At 35.7% G+C, this 18,544-nt stretch overlaps 4 protein-coding genes and 1 long non-coding RNA gene across 7 annotated transcripts; 4 read left to right on the top strand and 1 right to left on the bottom strand.

Moving 5' to 3' along the window:
• Positions 1 to 268: 268 nt before the first annotated feature.
• On the top strand, positions 269 to 3,373 carry LOC140964158 (uncharacterized). Its single transcript, XM_073423704.1, has 3 exons — positions 269 to 2,307; positions 2,418 to 2,508; positions 2,887 to 3,373. The coding sequence occupies exons 1-3, from the start codon at positions 367 to 369 to the stop codon at positions 3,075 to 3,077; spliced, it is 2,223 nt and encodes a 740-aa protein (XP_073279805.1). The 5' UTR covers positions 269 to 366; the 3' UTR covers positions 3,078 to 3,373.
• Positions 3,374 to 3,665: 292 nt separating this feature from the next.
• Positions 3,666 to 4,881, top strand: LOC140964160 (uncharacterized). Its single transcript, XR_012172834.1, has 2 exons — positions 3,666 to 4,209; positions 4,314 to 4,881. It is a non-coding gene; the product is annotated as an uncharacterized lncRNA (long non-coding RNA).
• On the bottom strand, positions 4,521 to 6,772 carry LOC140964159 (clathrin light chain 2-like). Its single transcript, XM_073423705.1, has 3 exons — positions 6,302 to 6,772; positions 5,240 to 5,393; positions 4,521 to 5,129 (listed from the first exon to the last, which is right to left on the bottom strand). Exons 1-3 carry the CDS (start codon positions 6,748 to 6,750, stop codon positions 4,728 to 4,730), a joined length of 1,005 nt encoding a protein of 334 aa, XP_073279806.1. The 5' UTR covers positions 6,751 to 6,772; the 3' UTR covers positions 4,521 to 4,727.
• A 1,400-nt stretch (positions 6,773 to 8,172) lies between these two features.
• Positions 8,173 to 14,167, top strand: LOC140964416 (protein RTF1 homolog). 3 transcript variants are annotated; one of them, XM_073424184.1, is made up of 3 exons: positions 8,173 to 8,191; positions 10,368 to 10,498; positions 12,094 to 14,167. In XM_073424184.1, exon 3 carries the CDS (start codon positions 12,124 to 12,126, stop codon positions 13,981 to 13,983), a length of 1,860 nt encoding a protein of 619 aa, XP_073280285.1. In that variant the 5' UTR covers positions 8,173 to 8,191; positions 10,368 to 10,498; positions 12,094 to 12,123; the 3' UTR covers positions 13,984 to 14,167. The 3 variants fall into 3 exon arrangements, with proteins under 3 accessions (XP_073280285.1, XP_073280287.1, XP_073280286.1); XM_073424186.1 differs by lacking the exon at positions 8,173 to 8,191 and adding an exon at positions 11,720 to 11,770 and having other exon boundaries at positions 10,327 to 10,498; XM_073424185.1 differs by lacking the exons at positions 8,173 to 8,191; positions 10,368 to 10,498 and adding an exon at positions 10,967 to 11,770.
• A 1,512-nt stretch (positions 14,168 to 15,679) lies between these two features.
• LOC140965074 (uncharacterized protein At4g19900-like) lies at positions 15,680 to 17,600 on the top strand. The gene has a single exon (XM_073425125.1). The coding sequence runs from the start codon at positions 15,953 to 15,955 to the stop codon at positions 17,345 to 17,347; it is 1,395 nt and encodes a 464-aa protein (XP_073281226.1). The 5' UTR covers positions 15,680 to 15,952; the 3' UTR covers positions 17,348 to 17,600.
• The last annotated feature ends 944 nt before the right edge of the window (positions 17,601 to 18,544 follow it).

Below are 18,544 nucleotides of genomic sequence, written 5' to 3'. Positions count from 1 at the left end.
GAACGGTCTGTTGTCTATATTTTATATTAAAATATTTATTTAATAAATGCTGTGATAACTCATAAGAAATTTTATAAACAAGATTGTACAAATATGTAATGCGTCACGAGATAATTTCACAAAATATTTGTATGTATGCTAAAAATATAACGAATTTAAATAAAATTATAATAAAGTTAATTGGACTCCAACACAAAGGTTTCTTCCATTCTTGAGAGGCAACCAAGAATTAAGAATTCTTCTAAACCATATTAATTTTGACTAAATTTGGGATTCATAGGTTGACTAAAGGACAGCCTGAGTGAGTTCAATTGGTTCAATACATGTTTAAACAGAGGTTCTATCTGCTAACTCGAATTCCCAAAAATGCAAACCCTAATTTACAGGAAACCCTTTTTTAGTGTGCTTCGCCAACACTTACCATCAAGTTTTTGCTTATCGCAGAACCTAAAAAACAAGAATTTTCTTATAAATCACCCCAAAAATTGCCCGAACAGCTCACAGACCCTGCTGTTATGCTCCGTCACTTCTAATTCGATTAGTTATGGTGGTTGGGATGATTTCCGGCTCAAGGGTGACTCCACTCACTCTGGTGATTCAACTCAGCTCAACAATTTTCTGAGTTATCTGGGAATTGGTGATAAAAAATATTTGTTTGTTTATCTCTTTGGGTTTGTTTGTGCTTTGGCCATCTCTAGAGTTAAGGTTTCCTCCATTGTTGTATTTCCAGCTTGTGCTGTAGTGTTTGCAATTGGATTCTCGATCGGATTGGTTAAAAAGGGTGATGGAAAGGAGTTGAAATCAAATGGGAATAGACGTAAGCTTCCGGACGAAAATTTTAGTGGTTTCGTTGAGAAATTGAGGAATTTAAAGGATGTATTAAATGGGTATAATGCGAAAGTTTTGAGCTTAAAAAATGAGGTTAAGAGAAGTATCAAGGACAATAAAATTACTGTGAATGATCTAGAAGGCTATATTGATGTTATAGAATCCAATGATGTGGCATTGCAGAATGCGTTGAACGTTGTAGACAGTTGTTTACATTACGAGGGAGATTTTGATCATGAGACAATCAGGAAAAGAAAGAAATTGGGTGAGAATGGGTTTAATTTCTCTCAAGTTTTTGGAGGTTTATTTCAAGAAAAGTTTGGTCACTTAAAACGTGGTAAAGTGAAAGATTCAGGTAAGGGGGAATTCATGGATGCAGATGTTGATAATCAGAAGCGGCATAATATTCTTGTTGATTTTGTCGAAGATATAAATCTGGATTCTGTTTTGAATGGAAATTTGGGAAACCAAAAAGATGGTATTTATTCTGAACCTTTTGATAGCAATTCTAGAAGCAAAAATGTATCCGAAAATCACGTGAATGGGACTGTGGCGAAAAATGAAGTTTTTAAGCATTGGAAGAAAAATTTTGCTGACAAAAATGGATCCGTTGAATCTTTTTCTGAAAGGCCAGCCTTTAGCTATCAGAATAACAAGTCTAGATTTGTCACCAACCAACAATATTATTTCAAAGATTATCAGGATGAAACTGAAGCAATGGCCTCTCGTAGTGGTATGTGTTCGTCTGTCGATTTCAGTTTCACCATGAAACATACAAAAAACACATCTTCATTTGATCACCAACAGATGCGTGAAGTCCCAGATGGAAATTATTGGTATTCTGAAAGCACGGAAGATGACCGCGTAGAGTCTCATAGATATTCTGTGAAACAGAAGCCATTCGGTCCCGGAAAGCCAACTTCCTTTGTTAATCAAGAGCATGCACATGCAAACATCTTTGGTTCTCCTCCTCCTCCAATACTTGATATTGACTTAGAATTCAATAGGTGCCTCGAAGAAGCTAATGATATTTTGAAGGAAGCTAAGAGATGTTTAAGGAATCAAGTTGCTAATGGTTTCTCGGAGAATACACTATATGAATCTGCAGCATTACTCTCAAAAGCAATTGAGATGAGGCCTATGAGTTTATTGGCTGTGGGCCAGTTGGGAAATACGTATCTTCTTCACGGAGAACTAAAGCTGAAGATGAGCCGAGAGCTGAGATCCCTACTCACAAGAAGCGATTCCTTTTCAGTTGAGGTCGGTAGCGTACTCTGTAGTTTTGGAGACCAGCTTTCTGATAAAGAAAAAATTAAGTTGGTTCTTGCTGATGTTTGTGAAGAATGTGAAGAGCTTCTAGTTAAGGCAGGAAGAAAGTACAGAGTGGCCTTGTCAATCGACGGGAATGATATGAGAGCCTTGTATAACTGGGGCCTGGCCCTTTCTTTCCGTGCACAGTTGATTGCAGATATTGGACCAGTAAGTATTTTGCATTGGAACGGAATGTCTTCAAAGTTGAAGCTTATTATTATAATCTTCTATGAAGTTTTTATTTCACCCAATACGTGAACTATTTCTCCACCTTTCAGAGTACTGCTCGTGATGCCGACAAAATCTTCATGGCTGCCATAGATAAATTTGATGCCATAATGAACAAAGGCAACAATTATGCCCCTGATGGTACGTGATAAGTCCACCTCTACCATACCTGGCTGCTTTATTCAAGGCTCTGATCTGTTTCTTTGAATGAACAATCAAAGATTGATTGGATAAATCTTCACATGAAAAATAAAATATTCATGGAAATTTTTTGTTCTGCTAAAGAAGTTTACCATTTCCAACACTGTAATAATCACCAATCTTGTCAGAAACTCGAACTCGCTGGTCTAGTTTTAGTTCACTCAAGCTTCTGTTACAACTAAAATGTCCAACACATTTTACCTTCCTGTTCAATGTTTTATTTACTATACATAATATTATGTCCAAAAATGTAGGACAAAAAATCTTGTTTTGATGGTTGGCTCTCCGTGTTTATTGGTAAAAACCTATTTCCTGCAGCGCTTTTCAAATGGGGCTCAGTATTGCTGCACAGGTCTCGGCTGAGACCGCGGAATAGTAGAGAGAAGGTGAGATTGCTGCAGCAGGCTCAACGCTTATTTGAAGATGCACTTCACTTGGATTCAGGAAATCCCCAACTAGAAGGGGCCTTATCTACCTGTTTATCTGAGATAGACCATTGGTATGGTTAATGTGGATTGAATAAGATCAGGGCAATTCATATGGTCCTCATCAAAATTTTGTTCTAAACTTCTCTTGTTGCCATTTTCCTCATTTTTTGAAACCATTTTACATCAGATAATAGTTAAGAAAGGACGGGACATATGTTTCTATAATAATAATGTCGTGAAATAAGTCTTGGTAGTTCTACTGTAAAAATCTGATAAAAGAACGTCATAAATTTCTGTGACGATGACAAAACTGACGTTCTTGGCATTTTTGGTAGACATTGTAATTTGAAGATTTTGCCATGTTGGTATATTTTACACTCGCGGCCTTCAAAGAACTCCTCATAGTGTTTGCTGTCGACTTAAAAGAGATATATTGATTGATAGTTCATACCAGTAAAAAGAAATTGATTTAGGTGAATGCAAACACAACCTTATCATACAACAATGCATGGTCACAGCGATTGGCGACGTTGAATTCAATGACATTGAGTGAATCTGTGGTAGAAATAGCAGGAGTTTAGAAATTTTACAGTAGAGAAATATGAGTAAATAACTTCTTTTATTCTATTCAATATGGAAAAATGCGATATAAAAATTTTGAGAGCGACTGAGCCTGACTGCCCTGCTAGCGCCGGGTAAAACCAGGGATTTTTGGAGGCCCCCAACCCCAACACAACCTTGTGGCGTGTCAACGAGGGAAATGATCCTACATAATATATATATAATTCGACCCATTGTATTATGTTATTTTTAGCACATAGAAATCAATTTTTATTATAAAATTTTTATGTAGACCCATTCACCCAATTATCACGTCTTATGGCACTAGCTAGCACAGCATTTGCAACAAATTAAATCTGAAATGAAGTAAGACACAACCCTGTTCTATTTTTCAAATTATTGGACGTCTCTTCAAGTTCATGTTCTCTCTGAAGCGCGCAGTATCAATGTGAAGAGAGCAAATCCAACAATGATAACAAAGGGGCAAATATGGAAAGAACACAGGATATCACAAGCAAGGCCCTCCTCCTATGCCTATATCCCGTCGCTATGTATATTTCAAATCCCAACTCATCGGGCAGAAAAAGTCCACAAACCGAATCTGAATTCTAGCATCCATCGTTTGCGTTCCACATTTTCATATCACCTACAAGTAATGGCTAATTGATTTCATGCAATTTTTATAATGTGATGGTGCCCATTCTCTGATAACAATAGCTTTTGAGTTTTGACAGTTTTGGTGCCCATTTTATGCAGGTGCTCTGGTCTCTCTTCAAAAGATCAAGAATTTGTTGTTAATGGAACTGTTGTACTTTTCCATTGAATCGAAAATCCTCTGAACATCTAGTTGATATGGCTATCCTGCTGTATGAAAATCAAGAATTGCAGTCGACCTGATTTTCTGATCAGGGTTACACTCCAAAAGTAATGAGCGTGGATACCATCTTCAGCTGGCTTCTCAAATCGAGTAAGAACGTGAAAATATCATTACAACATCAATATATGTTCAACAAACAATTACTACACAAAAGGTATGAAACTTGCCTGGCTACGTATCAAAATAGCTAACAATTCAAACGGCACGCACGGCGAAATGGAAATTCGTGAATGAAAAGTTAAAATATTTAAAACATGCTGGTAAAGAGTATATAAAAAATTCTTAGAAAAAAATTAGCTATCAGGACTTTCTTTGGCTGGTGCAACAGGTTCTGATGTTTGGGGAACACCATTTGAAACAGGATCTTTTGCAGGTAAATCGGGCTCTTTAGTGTCTTTAGCATTTTTTCCTTCTTTTCCATCCTTGGCAGGAGTAGGCGGGGGAGGTGGAGGTGGTAACATATGAGGCGGCGGATTGTGTTTAAGCTTCACTAATATTCCTCGCATTCTTGAAAGCTCAGTTGGTTTTCCAGGCTTGGGCCCTTGAACGACCGTGATTGATGGTTTCTTGTCTTGATCCTTCTTTTTACCCCTCGTTTCGATATTGGGAACCTCATTAGGTACTAGCTCCGCAATGGCTTTCCAATACTGTTTATCAGCCTCTTTGTGGAATTTTTCCTGACCGGCTAGGTATAACTGTTCAATATAGAATGCCGAGGAAATGATTCACTCATTATCTTCTATTTTTTGAGGCAAAGAAACAAAAAGACAATAGTAAATCAAGGTTATAATACTGAAAACTGAACCTTTTCTTTCTCCCTGTTGATATTCTTGTTGGTCTCCACATTAAGCTTTCTTTTCTCATAGAATGATTTTGTATACTCATCAGCTTCTTCTATGATTTGGTCTCTCATTTCCTTCTCCCTCTTTTCCTTCTCCCCAAGTCGAATGGCATTTTGCCTGTATCCAGAAACCGTAAGAATATTGGTATGGCACATGATCTTTCTTTTAAGCAATTCTGCGAAAATGATGTATAATACACTACATGAACGATGAACCCATTTTTATATTCCACCCCATTGAGGTATATCTAGGTCATGTCCGATTCACATCAAATCTGATCAAACAATTGGTTTTAATTACTTCGATCCATCTAAGTTAACCATAAATATCATTTCCACACAATCTTCTGACTAGGTCATACAACCGCTTCACAATGAATACGGCCAAAACACAGTAGTAACTGCCTTGGGATTTTCCTCTCCAGCTATTATATCGACTAATAGATTAATATATCCATTTCATGTGTTAATTTTTGTCTTTTTTGTCAAGTTCTTAGGATAATCAAATACCATAAATTCTCTCTTAATTCATTGCTAGTCTTAATGACTAAACCTATAAATAATCACCAATTTAGAGTTTTGAAAGGAACTGAGATTCAAATCCAGCTCGGCCCAACAATTAGCCATGGTGGAAACAATATACCCGTAGTCCTTGAAAATAGATTCAAGCTAGAACTTCAAGAAACAGCTTTGACTATCCAAGTCAAAGCCTATGCCAACGGCCGATCTATAAGTTATATAGCAACGAGTTTAAATATTCCTGAGCGATCGCTAAGATTCATTGAAAACCCAATCAGCCTTTCAAAAACCCATCTTGCAATAGGATTTAACTACACGTTTTAACAGTTTCCATCGAAATTCCGAAATCGCTCATAGTTCTAGATGATCAGATCGTAGATGAAAACTTACGGCATAACTAACAAATCAATGAACAAAACCTCGACTTAGCATAGATTATACCCCAATCGAGTACCGAAAACTAGATCTAACCGAAGTAGACAGAAACAAGGTAAAAAAAATAATGACCTCCGCCACTCCCGAAGAGCTAGTCCTTCTTCTTGCATCTGATTAGGAGGTGGAAGCAGTGGGCCATCCGAGCTGAATATTCCCTCCGAATCTTGCCCCAAGTCGTAAGGCGATTTCCCGTTGCCATTAGAGATCGGAACCGGACCGGACTGCACAAACGGCTCAGGATTCGAACCGAACGGATCGGGACTGTGGACGTGATCCACCGTAACCTCCTCAGCATCGCCGTCACTTGGAGTATAAGGAGCGGCTGAGTATGGTGGAGTGTCGGCTGAGAAGGCAGTGTAGGAATCTCCATAGGCCGTGTTATATACTTCGCCGCCGTCGTCGAAAGTACGCGCCGACGCGTCTCCGTCCATGCTGAAGGCGTCGAACGATGCCATTTCTCTCTCTAGAAATTTCCTTGTTCTTGTAAGGAAAAAGTGGCGTGCAGATGCTTTCACATCCATATTTATTTATACATACATTTATTAATGCTAAGTGGGCCCCCCAATTCTATTTATGTAATTATTATCTTTTTAATTACATGTGTTATTAATTTTTTATATTAAAATTCTGATAATATGAGTAAAATAATTTTGAAAATCAATCCAAGATTTTCAATACAATATATATTAAAATTAAGTGCAAGTAACATACTGCTCATATAATTGTAAAATTTGGGTAAAAGTTCTTAAAAAATTAATATTTTAATTATAAAATAATAAAACAAATTATTCAAAAACAAAAAAGGTAAATGAAATAGATACAACTCGCAAACTTCGATTTTTCAAAATACCAAATTATCCTAGATCAATATTATGACCAATCAATATCTCAATGTACAAGATATTATGCTCGAGACAGTGTTATGAGAAACTTCATCCGTGAAAATGCTACAAGATATTAATTTACCTCAAATAATATAACTATTCAGCTATCCACTCATAATAATGCAATTATGTGTAATAAAACGATGAATTAATATAGATTGAGAGGAAGAGAGTATACAATAAAGTTGCGATGGAAACAAGTGTCAAGACAATGAATTTGTGTTTAACTTTATCCAAAATCTAGCTCAATAGAAGATTGTCTAAGTTCATATCCACAACTCCTGAGAATTTAATTCATCTGATGTGAGGCTTCTATGGTGCGTGAAATTTAAAAGACATTTTAACGGATGTCTTATAAAGGCAGTCCAACACATAATGATGGGTCCGAGCTCTGATATAATGTTAAGATCATGGAGTTGTGCGTAAGTCCACCTCAAAAGCCAACTCAATGAGAGAGATTGTCAAAGTTTATATATACAACACCGAATAACTTACTACATCTGATGTGGGACATCTAACAACAAACAATCCAAAATAACAAAAAAAATTATATTTTGGTTCTGTATTTACATTGTATCTTTTTTTAATCATGTTAACGGTGAATTTGTATTTTAATTATTTAACTTGCATATTTTTTATTTTCGATCATGTAACGATAAATTTTTATTTTTGTATATGCTTTTTCGCCTCTTCATATACATGCAACGCATGCGCAATGACTAATAAAAACTAACTAGATAAACACTCAATATGGAGAGGAAATCATATGCTACATTTGGTATATAAATCATGTTGTACTTTACTCAAACAAGTATGTTTGCATGAATTATAAAAATTAAATGCATCAAACATTAATAATAAAATTTTTAAATCGTTTATCGTACTTGAGATATTTTTTCAAATAAAAAAAATGAATAAAATACATCATACAGATATGTAACAAGTGCAAAATGAGATGTGTATCTAACTCAATCAAGACGCAGTATTAATTTTTGTAAATATATTTATCTATTTTATAATCATATGACAAAACTGTTCTTATTGAAATAATTAAGCTGTGCAATCAACAAAAATGGTTGTTTGTTTGATTATTTGGAGACCTTCGGTGGTTGTTGTGCTTCTTCTTGCTCAGGGAATGCTTGCCTTTGTTTAGGGCAAAGCCCGTTGTTGTCCTGTCTCTGACTTCTTGATCTCCGTTCGATACGTGTGATGTGATGAATAAATGATTAGTAATTAGATGAATTATTAAATGAAATATATGGATAAATAATATCGTAGGATAAAATATATGATGTTTGATGTAATTTTAACATTATAGATTAATTTTGTGTATTAACATGAAATGACTAAAGTATCTCCACTATATACATTATAATTACCTAACCTAAACATAATAAATAAATAATAATAGTAATAAGAAATAAATAAGTAGGTAATTTTTTAAAAATATTAAAAATTCTTTTTTATTAATTTGTAAAATTTATTTTTTATTATATATTTATTATTCTCATCAATTATAATGATATTATTAATTTAATCAATAATTTAATTTCTATAATTTCTTTCTATTTTATAATTAATATAATTGTATATATTATTATTAATTTAACTCTTACTAACCATTATTTTTATTAATCAATAATTTAATTCCTATAATCTCTTTCTATTTTATAATTAAGAAATAAGATGAGAAAAATATAATTTGTTGAGTTTTGATAGGCTATCTTACTTGATTTGTTAGATTAATAATCCAATAGTTATCCACAAAATTGGGTCTTAAACCGGGTCAAAATGATTATTAAAATATCTTAAAATTTTAACCAAATATTGGATAAATGTTTGACTATTCATCTATCTTTGTTTAATCCACTCAACCAAACTCATCCTTGGGATTTACGCTTTGGGTTTTCTTTTCTTTAATCAATTTCGGACTATGAGTTTTGCAGCCCTTTTTTGTTATAAAAAAACAGAGAAGTTTTGCTTAAAAAAAAGTAGCAGCCTGCACTCGGGTGCGCTCAAGGAAAGCTTTCCAGCACCTAGGATCGCCTGAGGAGCCTGGGTGCATACCTAGGCGCAGTAGGTTCGCATGGTGGCACTTCTCGCCTTGAATGCCTTGCACAACTATGTATTGGACATATTCATGTCTCGAAGATATGAGATAATTGTCCGCAATTAAATGTAGGTGGAAGAAAGAATTTATGGCATACATCATTTAATGTTGAAGTAAGCAAATTTGACAGAATTTTCAGATGACGCGTTTTATACGTATTTTCACACGGACAAAAAACTCTATAAATAGAGCTTACTCCCCTCATTCTGACATCATCTTTTCATCGAGTATTCTCTTATCTTATAGCATTTGAGTGCTTGGTTCTATAATATTTGTGAGATACTTGTTCTCTTGTATTAAGAGAGTGCGTATTCTCTTTGGAAATACGGTGAGTGGTTTTACATCGTAAAATATTACAGTGGAATTCTTTTCATCTTGTCCGTGGTTTTTACCCTAATAATTTTTAGGGGTTTTTTACGCAAATATGAGTGTCCAATTTATTCTTTATTTTCATATTATTATCTCAAGTTGACTCAAGTGAGAGTAACGATAATAAGTTATATACACTCTTAATTTTATCAAAGAGAGAATTAAAGGAGATCAACCATAAAGAAAACATTATATCCCTTGCAAACCAAAAATAACAAATTGTACAAGACATCGCCAAAATCAGACCCTTCTTAACTCGTGTGATACATCTGAATGCCTTCTTGAACTGCATCAGCGTGCCCTTCGATGGATTTTGCTATAGTAATTTTTTCTTTATTATATAGTCGATGAGTATAGAGATGGAAACGAACCAAATAAAATCGAATATGATGAAAATTTTAAGGATCGAATTCGGCTCGAAAAATATATATCCGAGCTCGATTCGAACCTAAAAAAATTTGAACTTTTGTTCCATGATTGATTTATCGAACATCCATTCTCTGTATAAATTGTGATCACATCCGAATTCATCTGAGAAACGAGACATGTCATCTTATTCCATAATTAGTCAGACGAACCTGAACACCCGAGTTATCGGGAAAAAAAAAATACTGACAACAAAGAAGAATGAAAACATATGCATCGTTAAGCACAAACAAACATATTATTAACATAAAATTTTAAAAAATAGAACCATTTTTTATTATAATTATACATTTATGTTGTCGGGCTTCCATGAAAATTTGGAGGGCCAAGGCTGAACCCAGGCCCAAAGATGAGTATATTTATCACGGTTGAGGTTCAGAGAATCAAAAATTTTCTCACTGTGAACAAAGGGTTTGCAAATAGCCAATTACTCGGATTTGTGCCGCTGCTCGTTAGGTTTCTCTTATTCCTACATACACCGTAAGTTCCTTTCCCTGATTCTCATCATCGTATACAAATCTTAAGAGTCTATCAAATGAAATTGATGTTTAATTTATTTGGATCCTGAAGATCGAATGTGTTTGGGTCGGTAAGGAAGCCATTGCTGGATTTTAGGGTTTGCACACTTTGATGTTGATTTACACTTACATGATATGTTTTAACTGCTTACGTTTATTTATTTATTTGATTTTTTTAAATCTTTTACTCACACAAAGAACTGTATAATTTCGAGTCACGGGTCGATTGTAATTCATTTTTAGTTTTTCTAGAATCCGTCGAGAAGGAGTTCTATTGTAATTCTCCTCTTCTTCTTTCAGTTGAAATTTGGATCTTTATCTGGGTTTTCGGTAGCCTAAGTTTTAATCTTTCGAACCAAGTTTTACCCTTTACGATAAGGCTAAATTACGTTGTTTACTTGTTTTGGTAAATTGGACTATCAAGTGGTAGAATTGCAGCAATTTACAGATAACTCATGGGAGATGAGAATTGAGATCAGGATAGTTGCGGCTGAGATTGCATTTCTTGGTGCTCTTTACCAAAATGAAGTTTGTGTATATGGAGAGCAATCCAATTGAAACTCGCAATTGGGTGTTGGTGTGAGTTTGCAAGGAAAATTTTTAGGACTTTGCTGCAGTTTTTTTATTCCCGATGTCTGTCCAATGTTGACACTTTTTGCTGGCTACTGCGGCCTAGTAGTTGCTTTGTTGGCTGACATGTGTTACAGTAGTGCCTCCCGGCTCTGATTTAACTTGAAAAACCGTTATGGTGTTATCCATAATAAGCTCCGTGAAAGAGTATTAAAACTTCTAGTTTTAGGTCGATGGATTGGTATCTTTTTTTTTGGCATGTTATGTATCTGGGAACACTTGTTTTAACGGAATGCTTTAAATTTTTTGATTAACTTGCAATCAGTGTGGATATCATTTTTTATGTGCATAGTTTGAAATGGAAGGATCCGGGCACCATTGGATTACCTTTTCTGCCGCAGGAAATGGATATTAGCGATTTTCTTCCTTTCTTTTTTGTAAAACAATCTTTTTCTTAAAAATGACAAGGATGCCATGAGTATGTGTTATTTGTTAAATACTACACCAACTTTTGATATCTGGTTGATCAGATAAATGATTTGAATGATCCGGATTCTCTGCAGATACACTTAAAAATCATATTTCTTCTTGAAATGTTTTTTGTATGATTTAGGTGATTGTGTTGCACGTTACCTGGAGTGCGATTTGATACAGAAGCTTTTGGGTAAATGTGTTTTCTTTCCTTTTTTAAAAAATCAGCATTTGTTAAGAAACATAATACTTGGATGGGCCATTTTTAGGGCAAAAAGGCACTTACAAAGCCAGAAGTTAGAACATTTGTTTTGGCTTATGCTTCAACTTCTATCTCCTTTCACTACTTTATCCAAACACATACCCATTCGTTAGATTTTTAAAAAAGCACTTAAATATGGTCAACTATTTCTAGCATCCTTGAAGCCAAGTGCTTCTGTATCCAAATCGATCCATGGATCTTAACATAATACACAATTGATGCAACTGATTATGCACTGTTATTATTTGATGCAGCTCTCTGTTCAGAATTTGGGGTAAGTGTCAATGGCAGACTTAGAAAAATTGCTTCTCGAAGCAGCTGGAAGGACAACCAAGAGGAGCCGCCATTCACCTCCTCCGTCTAGAAGAAGGGGGAAGGGTGCATATTCGGATGACGGAAGTGATTCAAAGAATGATGATTCAGATGATGATCGCCCTTACTCAAATAGAAAACCTTCTGGTTCGCAGGTGCCTCTAAAGAAGAGGTTGGATCCCACAGAAAGGGTTGATCGTAGCATTCAAGAAGAAGGTGATGGAGATGATGATTCTGATAATGAGCATGACAGCGACAATGATTCTCTTGGGAGTGATCTGTACAAGGATGAAGATGATCGGGAAAAGCTCTCAAAGCTGACAGAGCTCGAGCGAGAGATGATATTAGAAGCCCGTGCAACAAAGAGAAGCGATCGAGATTTGACTGAAAAATTCAAGAAAAGGAACAGCCAAGATAGAAAAGGAATCCCTCCTGATGCACATACTCGTGGCATGCGCTCCAAAGCTGAAAGGGCCGGTGCACTTGATGAATTAGTAAAACGAAGAAGAGATGCTGCCAAGGGGAGTTCTGGAAGGAGATATTCACCTGTCAAGAGGAGAACTTTCACTGCAGCAACTCTCAGTAGCCCTAGTAGGAGTGGAAGTGAGTCTCGGAGTGATGAGGAAGAATCAACTGGTGACGGTGGTATGGCTGATAGCGATGAAGACAAGATGTCCGTTGAGTCCAAGTTGCCAACGTATGAGGATATCAAAGACATTACAATTCGAAGGTCAAAATTGACAAAATGGTTCATGGAACCCTTTTTTGACGAACTGATTGTTGGCTGCTTTGTACGAGTTGGGATTGGAAAGTCACGGTCCGGTCCTATTTATAGGCTTTGTATGGTACGTAATGTTGATGCCACGGACCCTGATCGACAGTATAAGCTTGACAACAAAACCACTCATAAATTCTTGAATGTTGTTTGGGGCAATGAAAGCTCTGCCGCTAGGTGGCAGATGGCGATGGTTTCTGATTCTCCACCCGCCAAGACAGAGTTTGATCAATGGCTTAGGGAGGTAGAGCGCAGTGGTGGGCACATGCCCTCAAAACAAGAGGTCATGGAAAAGAAAGAGGCCATAAAGAAAACAAATTCATTTGTGTACTCTGCTGCCACCGTGAAACAGATGTTGCAGGAGAAAAAATCTGCCACATGGAGGCCACTGAATGTTGCAGCAGAGAAAGATCGTCTGAGGAGGGATTTGGAAATCGCCAAAGAGAAAGATGATGCGACAGAGGTGGAGAAGATCAATGCAAGGCTGCGAGAATTAGATGCAGCTCGGCAAGCCCAAGATAAAGATACAAAGGCATTTAAGTTGGCAGAAATGAACAGAAAGAACAGGGTTGAGAATTTCAAAAATGCATCCGAACTGAAGCCAGTGAATACAGGCTTAAAAGCTGGCGAGGCTGGGTATGATCCTTTTTCTAGGAGGTGGACTAGATCGAGAAATTATTATGTGGCAAATTCCAGTGGAGGAGAAGCTGTGGATGGAATGAAAGTTGATGAAAGTGCTGTCTTAGCTGATAGTAAGGCTGGAATGGTAGCTACTGCAGCAGCCCTCGAAGCTGCAGCTGGTGCAGGGAAGTTGGTGGATACGAATGCTCCAGTAGATCAAGGTACTGAATCAAACATGCTACATAATTTTGACCTGCAGATATCATTAACTGTGCTTCAGAAATTTGGTGGGCCTCAAGGAGCCCAAGGTGGATTTATGGCAAGGAAACAGTGGATTGAAGCCACTGTTGGTTGTAAAGTTCCAGACAATGATGGGAAGAGGCATGCATTAACATTGACAGTCAGTGACTACAAAAGGCGAAGGGGGTTGCTATGAGGTCCGACTTTGTTTTTTTTTTTCCTCTGTTGTCCAATGTACGCACTTGAAGTTTGAAACTTGCTGAACTACATTTTTTTTGTTGATACAATAGGGTTGGAGATTTACTTTAACCCAACCTACATACTTATTTTTTCCTTTTCTTTCCTGTACTACATAATTTTGTGATGCTTCTTGTGGTTTAGAGGTTAAACCTATGAACTATGTTGACCTGTTTATCTCCTTTTTCTGTTTTTTTAAAAATTATTTTTACTGGGTTTATTATGTTTACTTGTTTGATGAACTACTCAAGATCGGCTTGTTGAATTTTACCTTCAGCCGGTAGTTCTGTGTTTTAGCCTTCTATGTACATATGATTTTTCTAAATACAGTCGGTGCGGGGGAGTTGAACTAGTAGCATGGGAAGGAGACATTGACAATTGAGATTTTGGATGGATCTCTATTTCCTTTACACACTCGCTCCTCATCAAACTATATGCGCACAGCAGCCCATGTTGTGAACAGGCGATGGTGGTGATATATTTCTTGACATTGGTTTTGAGCTAAAATGGGGGATGCAGTTGTAATCTAATCATAATATGTGCCATACTACCCCAGATATTATTGAAATTTTTATATTTTTTAAAAAAATAGTTCTCTCATGCATTTAGATATATAGAAATGACTTTTTTGAATAAAACACCCGATGAGTCCGTCCATTCACCATAATTTCCTCTCTTTTTTATATGATCAATGGGTTTGCGAAATTATCCAACGAGATTTCTGTTACTAAGCTCACAGTCACAGAGATATTGACATTTCTGCTGTACATATTATATAAGCTAAGCACGTGCAGAGTGCACTCTCTCTTTTTGAATATAAAATTGCATTTCCCAACATTTGATGCTCGTGGACTACTTTTTTGGAACTTTTCTTTTCTGTTTTTTTTACTGCCTTTCTTTAATTGAAATGGCCCAATCGTTCTCTTTTACTTTCCTTTTCTTTTCCCCGCTTTCTTTCTTTACCAAATGTTGCTGAAGTTCAATAATTTTCCGTGTAATCTAGATTGATTTCAATTATTAACTTGTGAAAGTGAGTAAGATTAGTCTGAAAAACTGTCCAGTCTCGTTTAATACTCACGTTTTCATAACATACCATGTTCATTTCTTGTATAAAATCATAATTACTTGTACTTTAACTTGATTTTCTTCTACTTTTCATAAATACTTCTCATTATATATATTATTATCATAAACTTCTAAATAACATCAACCTAATACAGTTAAAAGAATGGATCGTCATTTTGTTTTTGGATTTAGGTTTTGGTGAAAAAATAAATATTTGGTTTGTAATGAAAAATTTAAAATTTTAATATATTATATTTTAGGCTGGATGGAAATCCGAGAAGGAAATGTTTTTAAGATTTTATTTAAATTTTAAAATGTAAAATGGGAAAAAAAATGTTTTGTAAAAAATTATAAAATAAGTTAAATATTTATTTGTTTATGTAGAGAAAGAAGTAGTCAACAATACAAACTAAAGCTCAGTCTATACTATGTCGGATATATTAAAAATATCAATTTATATTATTTTGTATTTTACAATATTTTTATTTGAATTAAAAAAAATCAACTGATATTCATAGAATTAGCAGTCTCTTACAAACTAGGACTATAGTTATTCTCGTTAAAGCATTTGTGAGTTAAGTGAGGCGAGTGCCGCCACTTCCCGACAGCTCATATTTCTACACTTAATGCTTGTAAGCATCATCAGATAAGTACAAACAACACATTCAATTCCATCGTTAAAAATTATCTTCTTTGAAGAAAATCCAGAACCCATTTCAATTTTTGCTTTTGCTTGCCGCCTTCTCGTCGAAAAAGCAGTGAAAAATGCACTTCAATAATTTCTTCTCCCCCTTTTGCCGTCGGGTTTCTAGCAATTTCTTGCTCTTTACCTGTGTCGGAGTGGGAAGTTTCCATCTTGAGATATGAAAACTACAAGCAATACTGTATCTCCCGGAGATAATTGTGGGAAATATCCATGTTCTACCGTCTTTTTACCTTTTTCATTGGCTTACCTTTTTCATTGGCAAAGAACCAAGAAGTCTTTCTATGCTTTGGCTTCTCTTATTTTTCTCTGCCTTTTAGCTTATAATGGTGCCTCTATTTTCTACACCCGCGTCCCAGTTCCGGCGAAAATTCCACCTGAACCGGGGATTTTATGGCCGGGACTAATCACTACATCAGGAAAGTGTTTATCTGATTCGCTTTCACCAAAACCATCATCTTCTGTGAAATATTCAGTGAAAGAGCAAAATACCAACAAAAGATTTATAACACGTTTGCCTCTTTTGCATAAAAATCAAAACTTGGTGGGGTTTATGAACGGAACCACAGTGTATCATCCTCATAGGAGGAAAAGGATGGGGCCTTCAGTTAAGATTCTTGGCTCTGAAGTTAAAGCAAAGCATTTCGAACAAAGGGTAACTGAGTTTTTTAATGTCAACTCTTCTAATTCTTCTTGTAAGTTTCGATTTTTTATGACTTGGATTTCTTCAGTGGAGTCTTATGGGGGCAGAGAGTTGTTTTCTTTGGAGAGTTTATTTAAAGCACACCCAAATGGCTGCCTAATTATTGTGTCTGATTCCTTGGATTCAAGAAATGGGGAGCAAATCTTGACACCCTTTTCAGCTAAAGGGTTTAAAGTGACTGCAATTTCCCCTGATTTCAATTATTTGTTCAAGGACACTCCTGCTCAAGGTTGGTACAACCAGTTGATGCAAGGAAATGTAAATCCTGGAGAGGTTTCTCTCGGTCAGAACCTCTCGAATTTGCTTAGGTTGGGGTTATTGTACAGATTTGGTGGAATTTATTTAGACACGGATATTGTAGTTTTGAAAAGTTTCGGGGATTTGAGAAATATGATCGGTGCTCAGACTATTGATCATGAAACTGGGAAATGGAGCAGGTTGAATAATGCTGTGTTGATATTTGACGAGGGTCATCCGTTGCTGTTCAAGTTCATTCAAGAATTTGCTCTCACATTTGATGGGAATAAATGGGGACACAACGGTCCTTATTTGGTTTCAAGGGTTGTTTCGAGGTTGAATGGGAGGCCTGGATACAATTTCACCGTGATGCCGCCTATCGCGTTTTATCCGGTGGACTGGAGTAAAATAGGGAGCTTGTTTCAGGGGCCTAATGGTTTGAGTCACTCAAAATGGTTGCTTGCTAAGCTAAGGCAAATTCGCAGCCAAAGTTTTACAGTTCATCTGTGGAATAAGCAGAGCAGAGGTTTCAAGGTTGAAAAGGGAAGCATTATCCAGCATATAATGATCAGTTCTTGCGTCTTCTGCAATTCTTCTTCAACCACAGTAGGTTGAGTTGAGTTGGCTAAATCGAATCGCATCCGTGTTTTGATAGTGTGTAATTGTATCTTGGACCAACTCAGTCCATTCAGTAGACTTGCTTGTCTTGTGATATGTGTGGGGAAAGATGGTTTCCTCACGCATGTGATAAAAAAAAAATACACCAATCGTTCATATTTTCCACTCAATATCACTTGTCCAGCATACAAGTCTCGGCTTATGTAAACTCTTTAGGAATATATAATTAATCTGTTAATAATTTATTTTATCTTATTTTATGTTTATTTTGTCATACTATTTATTCATTTATTAATTATTTATCTTACATAAATCAAATAATTGAATTTAAATTACAATCTTATTTTTAATAAATAATATTATTAAGATTTGATTTATTGTTTGATTATTTCACTCTTAATAATTTCCATCCCACTTCTCCATCTACTTCTCTTAATTTTCGTTAATATATTTTTCACAATTTACTATAATTTATTAAGCAAAAATAATTTTTAATAATTAAATTCGTTAACACTACTTAATAGAGGATGTTGCTGCTACAATTTCGAGTAGGAAAAACAATTTAAAATGAAACCAACTCATAGCCCGTTGGGTTTCAGGTAGAATAGCCCAATTAAATTCTCCCAAACAAATATTCACTCATGGCCCCAATTTTGTCCGTTTTGCCTCATTTTCCTCTTTGCGACTTCTGCTATTGTTTATTTTTTCCTTTTAGTTCACTCACCCGTTTGACTCGGACAGATGAGTTTTTTTGCCATCATTACCAAAAAAAACTTCACAATTGTTCAAATTGGTCACATGTTACGTGGTATTCCATTATAGATACTTGAGTAGGATGAGATTGTCATAATCGAGTCTCGAATTTGAAAATTCGCTCAAAACTTGAGACTTGATGTCAAATGAAACATCAAACAATTATAAATCCGTGTAGTGATTATATTACCCAAATTTGAAAGTTTTGTGCGTAACATGTGAAGTGACAATCTTCACCAGGTAAAATGGGTAAGTGTCCAAAATGCATATCAAGTGTCCTAGATCCAAGGCATTTGTCCCCCTCTTCCTTCAAACTTCCCATTTATTATGTGTCTCAATATCAAATTCAAATCCCTTTTTCTCACCGAATTACAATTCTTGAATTGAGTAATGGAAAAATCGTATTTCACCCCTTAAAATTGGAACTTCAGAAAATTGAAA

Source organism: Primulina huaijiensis, chromosome 18, assembly GCF_012295235.1.
Source record: "Primulina huaijiensis isolate GDHJ02 chromosome 18, ASM1229523v2, whole genome shotgun sequence".
NCBI classification, from domain to species: domain Eukaryota; kingdom Viridiplantae; phylum Streptophyta; class Magnoliopsida; order Lamiales; family Gesneriaceae; genus Primulina; species Primulina huaijiensis.
Note: the sequence above shows the minus strand (reverse complement) of the source record. Positions and strands in the feature narration are given on the sequence as shown.